The 19,653-nt window shown below is 39.4% G+C and overlaps 1 protein-coding gene across 5 annotated transcripts in view; it reads left to right on the top strand.

The window, feature by feature from the left end:
- Window positions 1-19,653, top strand: part of FAM171A1 (family with sequence similarity 171 member A1) — a 98,374-nt gene that overhangs the window by 54,883 nt on the left and 23,838 nt on the right. For 2 of the 5 annotated variants that reach the window (XM_056336486.1, XM_056336483.1), the window contains 3 exons: window positions 5,565-5,792; window positions 11,292-11,384; window positions 16,243-16,401. In XM_056336486.1, coding sequence (XP_056192461.1) covers window positions 11,342-11,384; window positions 16,243-16,401 — 202 coding nt within the window. In that variant the 5' untranslated portion in view covers window positions 5,565-5,792; window positions 11,292-11,341. Of the gene's footprint in view, window positions 1-5,564; window positions 5,820-11,291; window positions 11,385-16,242; window positions 16,402-19,653 lie in introns of those variants that run through there. The other 3 variants (XM_056336487.1, XM_056336484.1, XM_056336485.1) reach the window with 3 other exon arrangements.

Below are 19,653 nucleotides of genomic sequence, written 5' to 3'. Positions count from 1 at the left end.
CTAGATAATTTAAATATCTCTTTCTTTGGTAATATCCTGACTTTGTCCATGGATAGGGGACTCCCAGAGGAAAAGATAAGTGATAACAGTGGCCTGTGTCAGCCCATTCCCAAAAGGGATCATCTGTCCAGCCGACGTCAATGGGAGTCTGCCTGACAGAGGGGTTTGTGCACAGAAACCATATTTCAGGATTGGGATCCAAATAAGATTGTGATCTTTGACTTCTAACCTGTGTCATAAATTTTCTCTGTTTATTTCAGTATTTGAGATCTGACATTGTGCCATCACTTAGATTGCTTAGGTTTTTCCTTTCTATGTAACATTACTGGCTTTTAAAAAACAACAACAACAAAACCCAAAGCAAAACAATACTTTTCAGGAGTTTGGTTGTAGAAGACAGCGTTGATGATACCAGGAAGGATAACCTTCAGGATACTGAAGGAAACTGTTCCCAAACTGGGAGTTCACGGTAATATAAAGACGAGTTGTGAGTCTAAGAGGAGTTGCAACTGCAGAAATAGTTGTCTTAAGGTTACTTGTATTTCAGAGGAGGCAGTGTGGTTCATAAAGCAGATGGTACAGGAAGGATTGCTCAGAAAAAGTTTAGACTTAGTAAAATCTCAAAAAATCAGATTAAGGAGACAGATGGGCTTCTTGATTAGAATGCTAAAATGCAAGGGATTTTTTTTTGTCTTTTTTTTTATTTAACTTTCCCAAATTATAACCTTGGAGTTGCTGGGGTCTTTTTTTTTTATGTAGTTGACAATAAATGTAGTACTAGAAAACTGGGAGGGAGTTAAACTTAAGCAGATGTTTTCACTTTAACTAGTAGTTTTGGTTTGTGCTCATTTAAAAAACAAGATGTGATTTCTGAGAGAAGACAAAGGACTATAAGAACTATAAGAAAAGAGATTTAGGCTAGACTTACTTGCTTGAGCATATACATGCAGCAACCTTGATCTCTATGTGGAATGTATGCCTGTATGTGCTGTTTTCCCATTAACCTTTTCCCACTTTGCTTTGGGATTCTTGAAGCAGAATTGCAGGGCTTCCCAGATGGCTTGCACTATTTAACGTTTGTGAGTGACCTGTTCCTTGCTGCACTTTCAGAGAGGGGGAAAGTATTCTTGCACATACAGACAGGCTATCTGCCTGTGGTTTTATCTGCTGGAAATGAATGGCTATTATAAGTAGCTTTTGCTTTGGACATGAAATATTCCTATAGAAATACAATGCAGGGCACTTGCTAGTGGTGCAGGCAAATTATTCTGGCTCTACCTGTGCTCACTGTATTGCAAGCCAGCAGGGAACCATGTGCCAGACAGCCCAGGTCTGAAAGAGTCACATTCACACCACACTGGTCAGGACCCAGGTATGTTAGACAGGGCTGTTGGCTCAGGTATAGCCTGTCCTGAATGTGGCTGGCCTGTCTGGGGAGGTCGGAGAGATCGCAGCTGTCTCGGGTGAATTCATCAGCCCAGAGCCTGTCACCTTGGCCATCCCTGCTTTGCTCTGCAGTGAGGAAACATCAGCACTGTGCACCTTGATGTCCCCTTCCTTCCTCCAGGACCTCACCGGTAGCACAGAGCAAGGCTCCTTCAGAACTTAGTGATGGAATATTCCCATTGTAGTAAATAATAGAAAGCACAGCAGTATCACAAATCTGTGGAAGAATGAGGCACGCTTCTCTGTAGCAGTTCATGTTCTTGGAGTTCATCTTCCACAGTTCTTTCAGTTCCCTGCCTCCATCATGTTCCCCACTTGCTGCAGATGTCATTCCTTCTTGGAGTCCATGTGTCTTTAATTCTGTGTGAGCTCCTTGCTGTGGTAGGCTGTACAACTCAAGAATAATGTATCTGCTTGATCCCCACTGTTTTGCTTGGAGTACCAACTAAAATGTTTGCCAGATATTTTAAAGACTCTATTCATTAGCTAATAATGAGTCTTCTAAGCAGCTTTATCTAATTAAACACTTCTTTTAGTATACCTCATGCTTCAGTCTAAGACCTCTCTTAATTTGAGGTCAGACTGATCTTGGATCACTTGCTGTCCTTACTCTGCTCTCTCCTTTCATCAGTCCCTCTGTTCTTCACATGCCTGAGTATCTCCTATATTCTGAAACTTGCTTATTGCTTTAAGTTTTCATAGCAGTCTGTCTTTATAGACTGTTCTCATCCCTCCCACTGTTTGAGAGGAGGTTTTGTTCAACAACTTCTCTCCACTTTAAAGCTTGTGATCATTATGTTGCTGTGGAAATTACTGTGATAATACAGGTTTAGTGTTTGTGACTTCACTGCTGCATTAGGTAAGAAGAAAAAGGTGCTGTTGCATGGGAAAAAGCCCTGAATTAAGCAAGTTACATACATTTCACAAGTATGTCAGGGAAGATTAAACATGAAAAGGCACTGGGGTTGTTCAGGCTGCTAGGACGTTCTCTATCTTCTCAGGAAAAAACAAGTCTAAATATTAAGAAGAAGGAGAAAAAAAGCCCAGTGTCTGATCTAGTGACGGTGGTTTGGAACAATAGTTCCAGTCTGTTGGTCTTCAGGGCATCAGTCTTCCATCTTGGATGATGGCCTTTGTCATTTCCATTTGGAAACAGGATTTTGGAAACCCTTATCCTTCCTTATCAGAAAGGGAGAAGGATGCAGACAGAAGCTTTTGTATAGCTATAGAGTGAAGGATAGAGGAATTTCCTACTGGAGGTATCCATGGCTAGCTCTCTTGTTTGGGAATAGAGAGCTAAGTATGTGTATACAAGAAAATTTTTGTTTATCAGTCTTTGTCTCTTGATCAATTTTAGTATTAGGCTCTATTCTAGAATTTTGGATGCCTATAAGGAATTAAATAATTTGGTACCTCTGTTGTTTTCTTATCCTCTTCCTTGATTAGTATTTAATAATACTACAGAGCTCCTTGGTTCTTTCTTTATGTGGTTGTTTTAGAAAAGGCTAAACTTTCATGTTACTGAAATTGCTAACCACAATGTTCAGCTTGTCCTGTTCCCTTGCTTTTTCTTTAATGCATAACCCATTATTCTTAACTGCATCTGTTCTTCAGCATTCTTTGCTAGGCAATTCAAAGTGGGAAACATGAACAGCACAGTTATCTGGCTTTGGATCTAAGCGTATTGTTCCTGCACATTTTGAAAATAAAAACTTATATTGCTTTTTGCCCTCACATTTGTAAATATGTGTACAGTTTGTAAATACGTAAACACATATGCGTTCCTCCTTTGATTAATGAGGCTGCCTTTCACATGCACAAGATTTCACAAGTTGCTTGGTGGTCAGGGTAAGGTTTCTAAGGAGGCATTCTCTGCATGCGCACCAGAGTGTATGGACACCGTTTTTCAGTATATGTTTTTTTCTTTGACTACTAAATGCAAAACTGGGAACAAATCCAGAATCTTTAATAGCTAGAATGTATTTCATGCTGATCCCCTCTAACTTGGCATCCTCCGTTGCCAAGTTCTAAAGTGCGGGCTGCAATGATGATTAATTTCTCTAATGGGGTTTTTCTTCAGGACTGCCTGATATTTATATTTTCTGTACTGTAGGATTCAGACAGAAGGTCTCCACTTGTAAAAGGGCCCGATGTCTTTCTGGCTGAAATGCCCTTAGGACGGATGTGCTGATATTTTTGTTTTAGATCCTGACATCCTTTTAAAATTTTATATTGTTACAGCATGTTTCTCAGCATCTCTGTTGTGTCATTTCACTATTGAAATTCACAACAGAGATTTTGTTAAGTTCTTTGCTGTTGTTCTTGCTGGTTTTGTCTTGCTCGCTCAGGGTTTACACCAAAATAAGTTCTTAAAATCCTAATGCACAGTAATGATATAACAGAACTGTACCACCAGTACTCTTCTGGGAAGATCAATGTATTGTTTTTAAATATATATGAAAAGGAGGTCATGGTCTCTTTTCTGGGCAGCCCATGAAGAAATGAGTTGGATGTGGAGTGTGAGCATCTTGCTTATTAGGGGCTGAATTCCCCTGACACAAAAAGGGAGTTCGCAAAATATTGTCTACTACCTTGGGGAATGGAGTAAGCTGAGGTAGGGGACTTCATGCAAGAAATCAGAGTTTCCAAAGATGAGGGTGAGAACAAGAGAAAGGGGGAGAGTGGGAGAGCAAAGAGGGAGCTAGGTTCTTATTTAGGAGAACAAGGTGACTGTAAGCGAAAAAATCCAAGGAGTGGCTTGGTGGAGGCATTGGACCGTTGCTGGGTCTTTTCAACACAGCATTTCGTTTAAGTCTAGTTACTGAAGAAAGGCAACAGCTGCTACTTTAGAGCATGAGGGAGAGGAACTATTGGAGGGGCATAAAAATAATAGTAGATACAGAGGAATGCTTTCCAGAGGGACTGTCTTGCACAAGCCACTCCACTTTATGTAACAAAAGCCTGGTGACACAATACATGGTTTAGTCGTAGGAGTGCCCCGGAGTGGACCAATATTGTACATCTGGAAACATTTAAACAAGTAATTTGTTTCTGGAAAAATGGCAAATTACTCAAGGAAAATGTAGTCCATTGTGTTTGCTTCTGACTGCATGTCTACAAGATGTATGATTCTCCTGACGGCCTTAACCATGACTTCTTTGCTTCTCGTACCCAGCAGTTGTGTGTGGTAGTATCAGGGCAGACAAGCAGGTATCACTAGGGGCTGTGACATTTTTGCCCCTTCAGAAAAAGGGCCAGTGGACAGGGAGGCAGGGGAGGAACTGCTGGCTCTCTGCATCCCACCTGGTTGTCCTGTGCTTTGAAGACAAGGACCTGAACCTGTGGGATTTCACTCTTTGGTTAGACGTCACCAGGGAAGTCCTGTGCCAGCTGGGGCAATCTTTCCTACCAGGTTTCAAAACCTCTGACTGTAACACAGCCCACTGTTGCCCACTTTCTTTCTGGGCTTCTGTGACAGCACTTTCCTGTGTTCCCTTGCTACACAAGGAGAGAAATGCTATGGGGAAGGGGAGAGGGAGCACAGCCCGCTTGCAGCCTTTCCCTCTCCCCACTGCTGATGGAGAAGGCAGGCTGGAGCAGAGGCATAGCAAGGCAGGGACCTTACAGAGTGACGATGCTGTGCTATCTGTGACTAATGTGTGATGTTTGATAGCACACACATTTAGAATTATGATGCTACTGTGAGATTCACTTGGTACCTGTTGTGTTAAAGGGGGATGGAGTAATTTAGCAGGAAATAACCCCCTCCCTCACAACAGTACCCATCAAAGGGAATGTTGACTGCCCCTGGTGATGTTCTGCCCAGTTGCATGTGGGTCATAGGTGGAAGACAGATGCCTCCACAGCTGGATTTAGCAGTAGGGCAATAATTCAGGATGTGGTCTGGCTTGTGGCAGAATCTGCAGTGTCTCTAAAAGAGTGACTGCCAGAAATGGAGAGCTGCAGGCCAGGACCAGAGGTCATACTTAGCACCAAAGTGTCAGAGGTTAGCACTGAGCCCGGTGTCTTTTTGGTCATTGGTGTGCTAGCATGTTCTAACTGCTGCCTCCTGCAGAAGCTTTTTGGACGATAATTGCTGTGGTTGTTTGTCATTACAGAAGTAACGCTGAAGGTCCATGTAAGCGATGCCAGCACACATCAGCCAGTAACTGAAGCCTTCATTGAGATTTTTACCAACCAGATCTCCATTGCATCTGGAACCTCAGGAGCAGATGGCACTGCCTTCCTCAAGTTTCAGTATAAGTTGGGCAATCAGCTGATAGTGACTGCTAGTAAACATGCATATGTGCCAAATTCTGCACCATGGAAACCTGTAAGATTGCCTGGTAAGAGATCTTTATTTTTGTTCTGAGGTAAGATTTTGCATCTAAAGGAAGTTACACAGTTTTGTATGAGAGTTTTAATGCTTGTGATCCTGGGTGGGAGGAAGAACATCTGTGTGTTTCAAAAAAAGCAAGGTTTCTTCCTCAGTTAATCTGTGACATCAGGGCTGTGCAGAGATTCACTCTCCTTCTGGCTGTCCTTGATACAGTGATACATCAGTTTTTAAACAACTCTTGGTGCTCTTACAGCTCCACAGAAACTACAAATCATTTCCAGATCTTTTTCTTTATGGGCACTCTGTTTCCAAGTACTTTGTTTCAAGAGCTGTGATGTACTCATTCATTTCTCTCCCAAGGTGTAGCAACAGCTGTTGCCCCGTAGGGTGTAGTGTACGAAATAGGCCCTGGACTTTCAGTTCTTGGCCATGTCCATAGGACAGTTTTCATCTGCAGTTATGTTATCCAGATGTAAGGATTTTTTTTTCTAACTTAATTAGCATGTTTCTTCCACAGGCAAACAAATATAACATTAATACTTGCATGTTAGTTTTTATCAGAATGCCTCAAAATTTTATGGCAAGTGGTACACTTGAAATTTGTTGTACAGGAGGGGAAACTGAGTCATGAAGACTGTTTCTATACTGCTAAATAGAACAGATTGAGGTTGGCTTTCAGATCTTGAGTTGTAACATCTAGATGAAGGTCACATCCCCAGTTTTCATATGACTTTCCTCTAATCCCCAGCTACAATTAGGGTCTGAGTAGTTTGAGAATGATCCCAGGCTTGTATTATACCCAAATCACACCTAAATACCACCTGAGATTGGATAACTAGCCCAGGCCAAAGCCATGCCAGGTTTTAAGGGCTAATATTTAAATTGTATAAATGATCACAGAGAAGTGTTCGATCACATACCTTGGCTTCATTTTATGCATTAATATCAACATAGCCAGAGGGACTGTGTGACTTGCCGCAAGGTCAAGCAGCAAATGTATTTTCAGATAGGGAAAGGAACTTGGATCTCTTCAAACCCAGAATTATGCTTTAGGCATTTCAACATGCTATTTTCTTGCCTGCATTTGCTTGCTTCAGATAAGATAGACTGACTTCTTCCACATTTCCTCTACTGTATTCTGCCATGTTTTCTAGCTGCTTAATGGAACCATAGCAGAGGCTAAGCCAGGCTCTTAGGTGCATAGTGAAAGAATAAGAAGCAGCTGAAATGAGTTGCAGCAGGAAGAGTTTCAAATAAATAAAAGGGAACAATTCTTTACAGCAGCAGTAGTCGAAGACTGGAATGGGTTGCCTAGAAAGGTCATGAAATCTCCATCTTTAAAGATACTCATAACTCAACTGGACACCTCCTTGCCTGGTTGAAGCAGGTGCCTTCCAGAGGTCCTTCCAACCATAATTCTTCTGTGACTCTGTTTAGAAATTTTCTTGATTATTTTTTTTTTTTTTTTCTGTTTAAACAAGATGAAGTGCAGCTTCCCTAGCATACTCACAATGATAGGCATAAAGTATGCAATAACGGTTTCTTGCCTGTACCTTTTCTTGCCTTGTGTCTCATATCTTTCTGGCTCTGCCCTAGATCTTTTCAATGTGACCTACTCTTCCATGGCCTGGAGTTTGTTTGGTTAGGTTTTTTGCTTGTTGCATTTTCTTAAATCTTGATTTTGAGGGAAGGGAATCAAACATGGCATTGTTGTTTTGGTAAGTCATTGAAGTTTAAAGAGCAGTGATTGTATACATTTTCCACAAAATCTTTTTTTCCATGGCTGAAATGTGAACTTACCTCAGAAAATAGATTACTTTGACCTCTGATCTTCCCCTGTTGGAACTGGTAGATATCTTGCCATTGATTTAATTGGGAGTAGAATCCTTTGTTTTGCTTTCTGTACCTTGAACTTAATCCTTTCTTTGATTAAAGAAACAACAAGTTACAATTTGATACACCCTATGTAGAGTTAATAGGGTTGTTCTTTGAATTACCCCTTAAAAGGGACATGACATAAAATTTCAGGCCCAAGATACTTAGGATGTTATTTTTCATATTGAATAAGGTGATGCCTGTAGTCTTTAAAAAAACTTCACAAGAACTGTTTGTATTTAAACACCTATCATGCTTGTAATAGCATGGTATAGAACTTTTGAAAACCGTGGAAGTGGTGGTGGTGTTATTTTTAATCAGAGCTGAATGATGGGGAACAGGGAGTGTATTTAAATCTTACAATCATAGAATGGTTTGAGTTGGAAGGGACATTAAAGATCATCTAGGTCCAGCCCTGCTGCCATGGGCAGGGACACCCTCCACTGTACCAGGTTGCTCAAAGCCCCATCCAGCCTGGCCTTCTTTATTCTGCAGTGTGCAGTCTGGGCACACGTGGAAAGCAGAATCCTCATTTCCCAAAAATGCCTTTTAACAGTATTAGCAGCTGTCACCTCACAGAGCAGATACGCCATTCTGAGCAGTGTTCCACCCACGACAGTGGTTTAATCTAATGTGCCAACCTGTGTGGACACATTTACTTTAAATTAAATGACAGCCACAAGCAGGGAGTAGGTTTGAGAGCTGTAGGCTAGTAATGTTTAAAGTACTGTAACAGGACTGTGCCAAAGGATCAGGATTCTTCTGTCACACACTAGTATGCATTAGTTACAGTCTTACGTTGAGAAGCTGTGCAGTCACTGAACATGTGATATTATTGTAATAGCTTTAAGGAATAAGCATCGAGGGTTTTCTGTTCTCATAATTCGGCAGAAATGAACTTTTCTCATATTAACCAAAATAATTACTAGCTCTTTACCACTTAAGCAGGAGGATTATTTATTTACATAGCAATAAATGGTAGGAGGAAAAGATTAAGATCTCTTTTTCCATTAAAATATTTATCAGCAGAGCCATGACTCCACTTATTAACAGTTCATTAATTTAACATCACTTGAGTTGTTGAAGTGTTCATGATGGGAGATGTGCTCATCTATCTGCTCTTGGCTACGCATAGATTTTTTCATTGTAAAAAATTGGGAAGAAAAAATTGTGTAACTGGTAGTCTGTATTTAAGAGGACATTTTTGGAACAGTGCATGCAATGGAGAGAGGGAAGTTGCTGAGGCAGCACAGCTCAGGCTACCTGACAGGGTCAGTCAAAGCATGCCATGGTATTCACTGTGGTGAAATGTAATTCTAGGAGCAGAGAACGCTCATGGTATTTCTGGGACAGGAGAGCTTATTTGGAAAACAGCGACTCTGCAGAAAACATGTGAGTCATGGTAGATGAATGGTTGGAAATCATCTCCCAATGCAGCACTGCAAGAAAGCAGAATAATTTGGTCCTTAGCTGTAAAATAAAAGCTGTAAAGACTGAGAAGGCAGAGTATAGTATATCAGAACTTGTCTTTGGTGCAGTTTCTCAGGGAAATGTGTGTCCAGTTCTGGATCCATGCTTCAAGAAAAATGTTTAAAATGGCAGGGTTGTATCAAGAGTGATTAAAACACTGGAAAATACAGCTTACGGGGAAAGACTTGGAGCTGCTTCATTTATTTTGTTTACCAGAGAGAAAGTTCATGGGGTAATTTGATCATTGTCCATCAGTACCTGCATAGAGAACAGGAAGCGGGTTAAGAGAGAATTCTTCTGTCTAGTGGGCTTGTGTAAAAAGAAGATCAAATGACTGGAAGTCTAACCTCGATAAATTTGGATGGGTAAAAAGGCACTACAGTTAGTTAAAACTATAGTTAACTGCTGTCATAATTATTTACTAGAGCATTGGTGATGCGGTGTATTCTTCACCACTGGACTCCTTTACAAGAGTTTTCTAGTTTAAGCACAGCTATTGGATCTGAAGCAGTAACTAATTCAGGGAATGGTTGTAGTTATGCAGGAGTAAGACTGGATCATCACAGTCATCCTTCTGGCCTTAAAAACTATGACTTTCTGCCTTTGTCATGCTGAGAAAAGATAGTGCAGAAAACCCCAAGGGAAGTTTAGAGGTTATATATGCATTGTAGTCTGGTGTATATGGAAGAAGATGTTGGCATGGTTTATTGTATTGAGTTCCCCAGGGTGTCTAAATTATATTGGCTTTCTTCACACAAATTAATTGGAGTAGACACAAACAAATTTCCTAATTGTGTGGCCTTAGTGCTATGTATTCTAGGCTTTCTTACTTACGTTGCATGACATCTAGATCTGTTTCACATGTAGAGCATTGGAAAGAAAATTCTCAGCTGTACTTGCAATAACATTGTTTTTTATTTTATTTTTTTAATGTTCATCTATGTTTTTAAGACCATCTTTTAGATGATGGTTCTTCACAGTGTGTTTCTCCTAGTTTCTTCTTTCTCCTGCATTTCTCTCAAACACTAAAATTTCTGATCTTCAAAAAGAGAATATATGTTTTAAAACAGAAATAGTGTACAATCTCCTTATTTGTAGGTATCATCTGTATCATCTCTTGGATTAAGTAATACATATTAATTTAGAGGAAACTTATCAAATTCCAGAAAATCAGAAGAGTTTGCACTGTTCTTTTATTAATCAGTTCTGGAAATGTCTGCTTCAGCTTGTGGTCACTTCAGAATGGGATGAGTACTTTCCAGGTACAAATGTGGGATGCTGCCCAGTTACCAAATTACTGGTCTGCATTAATCTCCTCCTCTCCTTCTATCTTTGAAAGCCATACATGGACTGCAGGCAGGTCTACTTCTTACTGTTTTCATGGGTGCGGGAGTCAGGTGTGCCCAGTGGCTAGTCCCATACATATTTCTGGTCCTCTGGGTCTTTAGAACTTAGCATGAAATGATACCGTGTTCTTCACTCTCCAAAGATGTGTGTGCATACGGACAGCCCCTTTAAGGAATGTCAGTATCCAGTGGCAAAGGTGGTCCTTGCAGGCAGATTTCTTGCAGCAAATACCGTTTATCTGTCCCCTTTTACATCACTGGTGGAACGACAGTAGTTCTGCTATGTATAGCACTCTGCAGCGTAGGTGGTGACTCAGTAAGGACATGCTGTATTTTAAAGCAAATTGTTCAGACTTATTCATCATACTTTGCCTTTTTGTATGACTTTTTATGTAAGAATCTCAAAGTATTTAAAAGTTAAGTTTCATTAAAATATTCCTGAGGCAAGAAGTATAGCTGTTTCACAGAAAAATAACTCAGTCTGAGTTAGTGTTTCACTCCTTTTTATGTAATGACAAGTCTTTCTGTGGATCTGGGAATTATAACCCAAAACCCTGCTTTACACTGCACTATTCTGTACTTTGAGCTACCATGCATGACTTGGAGTCAAAAGAGTAGAACATGTTGTTTAGTTCAGTAATAATTACCCTGGCAATTTAATTATTTGGTTTAGAAAATGCATGTGGTTTCTGTCATGTATACAATATGATTTTAATAGTTTGGGTGGCCTGCTTTTGCAAAATTGTAGAAGAAAGTAAGTGCTGCTGTTGTTGCCTTATGGTTGTAAGAATTCAAATACCACTTCTCTCCCACAGTGTTCTCTTCACTGAGTCTCGGCCTTCTTCCTGAACGCTCAGCTACTCTAATGGTCTACGACGATGTAGTCCAGATAGTTTCAGGATTTCAAGGTATGCTGGTTTTTGGAAGTCAGAACTGAAATTTGAGAGACGCTAACCAAAAAGCCTGACAGCCTGATACTTTCTGAACTCGCTCCCATTGGTGAAACTGGTATTTCTTGGGGAGTTCGTCTGAGTTCCCTGGGGACTGCATCTCTGTGGATAGTTTTACAAAACTGATCAGTAGCTAAATTCATCCCTAACTGCTGTGGTTTGGTTTGGGGGGATTTGAGTTACTTGATAATAAACAAGTTTGGACTTCTGTGTGCCATTTGAGAGCTAGAGATTGAATGACTTTTGCTATCTGTTGGATGCTTTTTCATCTAGCCTCATTTAATCTTCCTTGCAATAAACATTTTCTGATGTTCTTATTGTCTAAGAATTTTCTCTGGTTTTGTTTCTTGCTTCCTACTGTGAGTGCCTTAGAAATTTAGGGTATACAACAATTGAAAATTTCTTATATCTGCAATGTTGTATACTTTATATAAACTTGCTTTTCTTAAGTACTTCCTGTGGACCCCTTACCAGACTGGCTGCAAACCCACATACTACAGGAGGAAACTCACTGTGTTAGAAGAATAAAGTTCGGATCACCTTTTTGTAGGGCCACAGAAGTTAAAATAACTGTAGTATTAGTCAGATGAACACTGTTTTCTGAATTGCACAGTAAAGAATAAAAATGTTTATCTGACCTAACTTAGCTCAATTGATGTGATAGCTGAGATAAGTCTGATAACAGGAGAACAGAAGTTTTTAAAGATACCTTGATCAACCAAAACAGGGGGACATCCATCCTGTTAGCACTTTTGTTGTGCATAAACTGTGTATTATTCACGTGTATTACAATTACTATAATTTTAAACTCTACCAGATAGTTAATAACAGGGGAATACTACCTTCAATAATATTCCAAGATAACAATGTTTTATCTGAGGAAATATATTACAGTTATGGCTTCCTGACATATTTTTTTACGGTTAGAAACCATACACACACAACAGGCTTTTCATTAATGATAGCACTAGATACAACTGGAGCTGAAAAAGCACTAAACAAATTAGGTAGTTGATGGAATGCTCAGAAGGAGCTGGAGAACAGCACAGCTGCCACACATATATTCTGCAATTTGAGAGCTGACGTTATCTAATGTGGTAAATTAGATGGATGGTGAACTGCGTTAAACCACAAGGGATTCCTTTAGACAAAACATGAAACATTGTTTACCAGCAGTATTCTACTAGCATGGTGTATTAAATACTTTTATTCTTATACAAATGTGCTAATGTTATGCAAATAACTGAAAAGAAACAGTCTTTTCATGTTTACATCTTCCTTTCTTCAAAAAAACGGGAGATGTTAAAAGGACATCTGTAACTGCCAAGTGACACTCATAAATATTTTGCACGTAATCTTGCTCCCTTCAGTGAATTGATCCAGGGTGTTCCCAATATATTTAAATTAGAATAATTGGCTCTGCTGGTATAGCAGAGAAAGAAGATAAAGGAGGAAAGTGGTACCTGGACTGTTCTAAGGGTTGGGATTTGAGCTCTCTCTCAGTCTTGCCCAGTAAAAACTGTTTTGTGGGACCAGCCCACACTCCTTTTCTTGGGAATTCTCCTAGGATAAAAACTAAATGAAAGGCAGCCTAGACATGGTACCAGTATTTGAATGGAGTCTCCCTAGTCTCCATGCAAAATCCCTGTGACTTAGTTTTTCTGATATTTCTCCAATTTATTTCCCAGTAACTTTGCAGTGCTTCAGAAGAGGCTATCAGAAGTTACTTTAGTACAAAAGGGAGAGCAAACCAGAACTCATTATACCGGGAACAGGCTGGGAATGCTGGTGTTTGAAGCACCAAAGGGAAAGAAAGGCCTGTCTACTACAATAAGTTACCAGTTGCTTTTGAATAATTAATCAATCAAGCGACTTATGCAATTGAGAAGTTTGTCTGAGTTTATGCAGCCAGCTTCATTTTCATGATGGCATTACAATCCGCTGCTGTGGTCTGTCAGTAATTGCAAGGGATGGAGCTTGCCAGCCACTGGGTCATTTAAGTTATTTAATACTGGCACAGCGATGAGCTGAAATTCAGCATTCAGTGAAAGGGAGCAGTATGGGTACCCTCTATCTGCCTTGACATCTGAGCAATCAGAGCATGAATTGATCGTGCTTCAAATGTTACTTCACATTGAAGCACAAATGCCGGTGTGGTGCCACGTGTCATGCATCCAGCCTGACAAGAGGTGCCTTACGGGGACTCCTACATCTTCAGGTGTGCACTGGCAAACTGGAGCTGACAGCATTCGAATCATGGCTGGTGTGTTCAGAAGAGGATGTTTAAAGAAGATAAGATCAGTGCTCAGCAGTCCTTTACCTCGTGCACTTGGCAAGTGGAGAGAGCTTACATGTCAATTCTATACTTGAATATGTTTGGAGTTTGTTTGGATTTTGTAAATCAAAACTGGATATTTTCAGTAATAGAAGCTATAATAATAATCCACTCTCAGTGATAAGTGTTGGCTTGTTGAAATATACTCTTAAGAGTCTTTCTCTCCATTTTACCACTTCCAATTCCCTCAATAAGTCTATTCCCAGGCATATGCCCCAAAATCCTTTATGGCCTTTGCTAAAGGAGTATATTGGATTGTCTTCTAGCAAGGCAGTGAGAGAAGGCAAAAGCCTTGGTAGCTGCATCCCTCACAAGTCCTTCGCTGGTAGCTCCTGGCCTTCTGCCTCTTTGAAGTCTCTTTTCAGGTTTGGGGAGACCCATCTGAGGAGCTGAAGGGAGAGTTGGGGTAAGTGGCAGGTTTTGGTTGAACATCCATATCAAGGAGTTTGTTAATCTAGGGTGTGAATTAACTACTCTGCACTGACTTGTATGCAAATGCACTATCTACAGAGGCAATTATTTCTTCCATCTTAAAGCTTACATCCAAGTTGATTGCTGTACAGGTTTCCAGCCAGGTTTGGGGCTCAGCCATAGGAATGCTTTGCTTTGTAGGATTCAAGAAACCGAGGTTGGCTTTCGGGGTCCTGCCTGTCTGGGTAAAATTTGGCATCTTACGCCTCTGCCAATGCTACAAAATAACCATTTTTAATAGAAAACCTCAGAGCTTGCATGACCTACTGTGTTACAGACTCAACAAACACTTACTTTGGGTTTAGTTCTTAATTAGTTTGATCTTTGGAAATATAATACCTGTTCTTTGCAACCTGAATAATTCATCTTAACTAGAGATTTAGTAGAAAATCCTACAATTTTACATTGAATTGTTAGAGATAATCCTAATGCCGGTTTCTTTGTTGTGGTGGGGTTTTTTTCTGATTTCTTACTGTGGATGTTTATCCCTATGGGCTGTAGGAGCCTGTTCAGCAGTTCAGTCTGAGGTTCCCAAGTACTTGAGCAGATCTGTCCCTGAGGTACAGCAAACTACTATAGTATCGCAGAGCACTCGAGAGAGAAGCCTTCACTGAGTTCATTGCAGTTGATTTATTTAGTCTTTTATGTCGTTTTCCATTTAAGACTAGAAATTGGGTAAGGCAGATTTCTTCCCGTTTCACATGGGTGGTGCTCAATGACTATCTTAAACACTTAAGGATACTGCCAGTTGTGAGAGCCTGCTGTAAATACTTAAAATGTTTCAGAAATTAAAAAAGAAAAGTGGTTTTATAGCTTTTTCTTGCAGAATTACCAAAGAAATGTCAGCTTTTTGGAGTTACTTGCCCACCTGCATAACAATTTTTGTTGGCCAATACAGAGTTTATTCTGTGGAATTTATACTTTCTCATGGCTAGAGCTCCTGCTAGAAAATAATGCAAGAAAAGATTCCAGTCTCCTGGTTAATGACATTGGCAGTTATAAAGCTTAGGAGTTGTGAGTCAAGCTCTTTAATCTTTCTCACAGTGGAGTTACATGTAACCTAAAAGTGCTTGCCAGAGATTAATAGGGGAAAAGAAGCAAAATTGTTTTGAGTTGACATCTTTGAACTGCATAATCAATGTGAATTAAGAAAAAAACCTGCTTGCCTCTTGATGTTGTGCCGTGTGGGGAATGTTCTGTGAGTATGCAAAATGAGCTCCGGAGAATACAATAGCTTTTGATTTAAAAATTAATTTGCATGTTGCACACACAAACTTGCAGATGGAGTCTTGCTGTGTGTTGCTAAACAGTATTAGTGGTGAGCATGTACTGAAAAAGACTACTGACTTTATAAACTGGGATTTAAATGAGACATGAAATGCCATAGTACATGAAATAGTCTTAAATCTTGTTGAAGCAAAGACCCTTCAATTAACACCTAGTCATCTCGAAAAAAAACACTAAAACTGTACAAGAGAGAGAAAAAGAGAGAAATCTTATCTGCCAAGTAATCTGGTTCTGGTTAGATGTGTTTTTGCGTGGGAAAATATGGAAACTCTTTTCACCCAAGCTTTAAGTGAATCTTTTTATCCAGTGATTTAAAGAAAAAGTGACTATTATCTCAGTACTAGAGATAGTTAATGTGGCCAAAGCTTTGTAAAAATTAAATGCAGAAATTACACAGTTTAGTTGGGACTTATAGGTACGACTATAGGTAGAATTGTCTTTTAGAAAATCACTTTAAAGAGGTGATCCAGGGAAATATCAGTCAGAAAAGCTTCTGACATCAGGTGCATTCACAATTTTGCTCTGTAATATTTGGAAAAAATAATGGCAACTGCAAAATAAATGTAAAAATCCTGGTTTTCCTCATCTTTTGTATTAGCCTTCTGATGTCTCAAGAAATTGCAATTCATAATTAAAAAAAAATCCTGTATATGTGCTTCCATAAATAAGAATGCCTAAATATTCTGCCCACCTTGGATATAAAGTCACTTTTAATTTTTTTAGGTGCACGGACTCAGCCACAAGTTCACTTTCAGAGAAGATCTGTGAAATTACCAGAGAACACTAGCTACAGTGATTTGACAGCATATCTGACTGCAGCAAGTTCACCCTGGGAAGTGGACAGTTTTCCTTATTTGCAGGGATTAGATGGAAATGGAACAGGTAACCCACTACTTCAGTTTTGCTCTGATTTCATACGGTCCAGGGATCAACTTTTGACCATATCATTTTTTCCATTCCCCATTCCAGCAAACATTCTTTAAAATTTGGGTGATGTGATAGGTCCTACCAAAATGCTATTCCTATAAGCAAGAGAACAAGGTCCACTATCCCTTAAATGGGGCCACTGAACAGCAAAGATGAAGACTCCTTGGCCTTGGGAGATCAGAAAAGTTTGTTACACTTGTAGTTTAGAGCTGAGCCTCCAAACATATCACACGTGCACATACAAGAACGGAGATTAATGTGAAGTGACTAAAGAGAATTTAACTTGAGGATGCCATAGAATTCTTAAACTTTTTCTAAAAATGAAGTGTCTATATATCAAGGATTTCATACTCTGTTTTTTCAGCTAAGTGTTGTTTCAATGGCTTTGTTAATACTTCTGAATCCAGCTTCAGTCAAAAATGTGCAGATTCATCTAGCACCAGAGGGAAAACAATGGAAATTCATAGTAGAAACACAATCACTGTTAAATTCAGAACTGTAATACATTTTTATTGCTGCAACTGCCTGTTACTCTACTTCTCATTTAGTCTTGATTGAAATAATTGGTAGTGTGTAGGCTAGAGAAAAATAGAAGGATTGAGCATAGAAGTCTTCAAATTCTTAAAATGCTGGTGTGAAAAGGAGAATAAAGTTTTCTCTGTGTCCATCTTGGGTTAGAAAGCAAGCAGTAGACTTGCAGTGCTGCAAGAGGGATTCAAGACTAGTGATTAGGAAAACCTTGCTGAGGTGAGGATAGTTTAAGCTGTAGAATCAATTGCTTGATGGTGTTGGACAGAGATAGATGATCACCTGTGAGGATGGCATAGGCATAGCTGAGCCTGCTTTGAAGCAGGCTAAATAACCCCTCGAGGTCCCTCCCTGATGTTTCTTGGGATGGATTTGCTTGTGATGTGTTGATCTAGGTGTCTTTGAATGCTAGGTAATGTGTGTAAATGGTGTGTATTGAGCTTGCTAGCTTTTCCCTGAAGAAAAAAAAAAAAACAACAACCCACAAAATAAGCTTCCCCTTCCCTTTGTACAAATCTGAATATCTCCTTTTCTATTACAATTACAAATGTGTCTGCTACCTTACTGCAGTCCTTCTGTCTGCACCAGTGAGTACACCTCATCCTATCTCTCTGTCATCTCCCTATTCTCATCTTCAGCCTTCAGTCTCCTCTGGCTCTTCATACTCAGACACTATCAAGTATCTCATTATCTTTTTTAAAACAAAGGAATGCACTTAATCTCACTCATCTGTCTACTTCCTCATCTGCTTTCTTTTTATCTCTAAACCCACTGAACAAACTGTTGACTATGTGTGTGGGATTCCTCTCTCCCAAATCTTTCCTTAGTGCTCTGCAACCCAACTTCCCACCATTGCATTTATTTAATGAAAACAGGTCTTGCCAGATTTTAATCACCTCTCATGGGAACTACACAACCAGGACATCATCATTCTCCTGTTTTACCTCCTAGCCTCCTACAAAACAGATGAATACACCCTTGGTTTTTTAGTCTTCTGTATGCTTGCATGATGGGAACTTTTCTGCTTGAGCATAGGGGCCCTGGTTTTGATGTTTATTAGCCTTCAAGTAAAAGTATGTCACAAAAGACCAAAATGACCAGCAAAGGAATGGGTTTTAAGAGACTGAGAAAGAGCCTTGTTTTCTGAATACTGTAGTATAGCATAATACAGATTATACAAATACAGTATATTTGTATGTGCACTATAGTATAGGTGAAATATCCTCTATTTTTAGTAGAAGTTTCTCCTGCTGTGGAAAGATGGAGCTTTAAAATCCTAAACTTAGATTGACTGACTTTTCGTCATCTCTGAGCGGCATGGTGAAGATTTCACCTGAAAAACTTTTGAAGGAATAAAACATGAGATAATCTCCTGCTGGGTATTTTTTAGTATTTCTGTTCTCAAGAGAAAAAGAAAAATATGTACAAATTTTAGACTTCTAAAAAAACTTAGCAGTAATTTGCATGGGAATTTTGCAGTGTTCCAGAACACTGCCCCTTCCCTCTCTTCTCTCTCTCCTCCCCTTCCCAGTTAGTCCTCTGTTCTTTCACAGTTTATTTACATTCTGTAGAGTTTTGGAGAGGTCCTCCCAGCTAATCCGCGCAGTTCTCTGGCTAGTATTTAGCCAGGGTGACTTAACAGTTGTTTTAACCAAAACCTATTATCTGTGAGTTCGACAGTTTTCATAAAATCCCAACTGGGTGTTGAAGTAGTAATACGGAGTGGTGAAAATTCACTGCATGAATCAGCATGTTCCAAATGTAAAAACTGAAAGAATTTAGCTGCAAGTAGTGACAAGCCTGTATAGTGTTAGCTTATTGTTTGTATTAATCACCAGTTGGAGAGCAGTAGGATGGTTTCACAAAATCATGTTCTTTTAACCAAACTAATGCAGTAATGGACCGAGCTGGCTAAATAACCATTACTGCTGCTGATTTGTTTCTTTATGAAGAGTCAAATCTAAGTCACAGTGGATTTTCCTCTGACTATTTTTAGAGCCCTTTACAGGTCACCAGATGTCAAAAATGACAAGAAATAAATGAAAGCTGACATTTATTGAAGTTCATTCCAATTTAATTTGTGCTTGTGCTTATCAGTTTTATAGCATGTGAGAGTTTCATAAGCATTGATTTTAATTTACTTTCACAACAGAAAAGAGAAAACATTATCTTTTAATGATCATTTACGTACTGTGCAAGGTGGCAAACTGAAGGATTATTTCTTCTTGCCAGAGGTCAGTGGATTTTAGAAATTTCTTCATCCTCTAATGTAATTTGTTCAGCCTAGTACTGAGCAAAATGTCAGTGCATCTTAAGTAAAAGAGATGCAGTGTTTCACCATCAGAATGCTTTTTCTGGAGCTGAAACCTCGTTTTTACTGAGGTTTACTAATTTCATTAAGATATTAGGCAGGTATGCTTTATCAAGACAGTAATGGAACAAAAGTCAGAACTTTCAATATCTATAATTAAATAAAATATAAAAAAGAATTAAATCTCAGATATTGAACTAAATGTTTCTACAACCTGAAATTATACCTTTTGTCATTAGGAATTTGTATATAACAGAATGTGGACAGGTTGTGATACTTGGAAACAGGAATTTTTCTGTGATACTTGGAAACAGGAATTTTTCTCTGATACCAACCTGAGAAACTTAGGGGCCCAAGTCCAGTGACCT

This window comes from Falco biarmicus, chromosome 4 (assembly GCF_023638135.1).
Source record: "Falco biarmicus isolate bFalBia1 chromosome 4, bFalBia1.pri, whole genome shotgun sequence".
NCBI classification, from domain to species: Eukaryota; Metazoa; Chordata; class Aves; order Falconiformes; family Falconidae; genus Falco; species Falco biarmicus.
The sequence above is the reverse complement of the archived record's forward strand: the minus strand, read 5'-3'. Positions and strand labels throughout refer to the sequence as shown.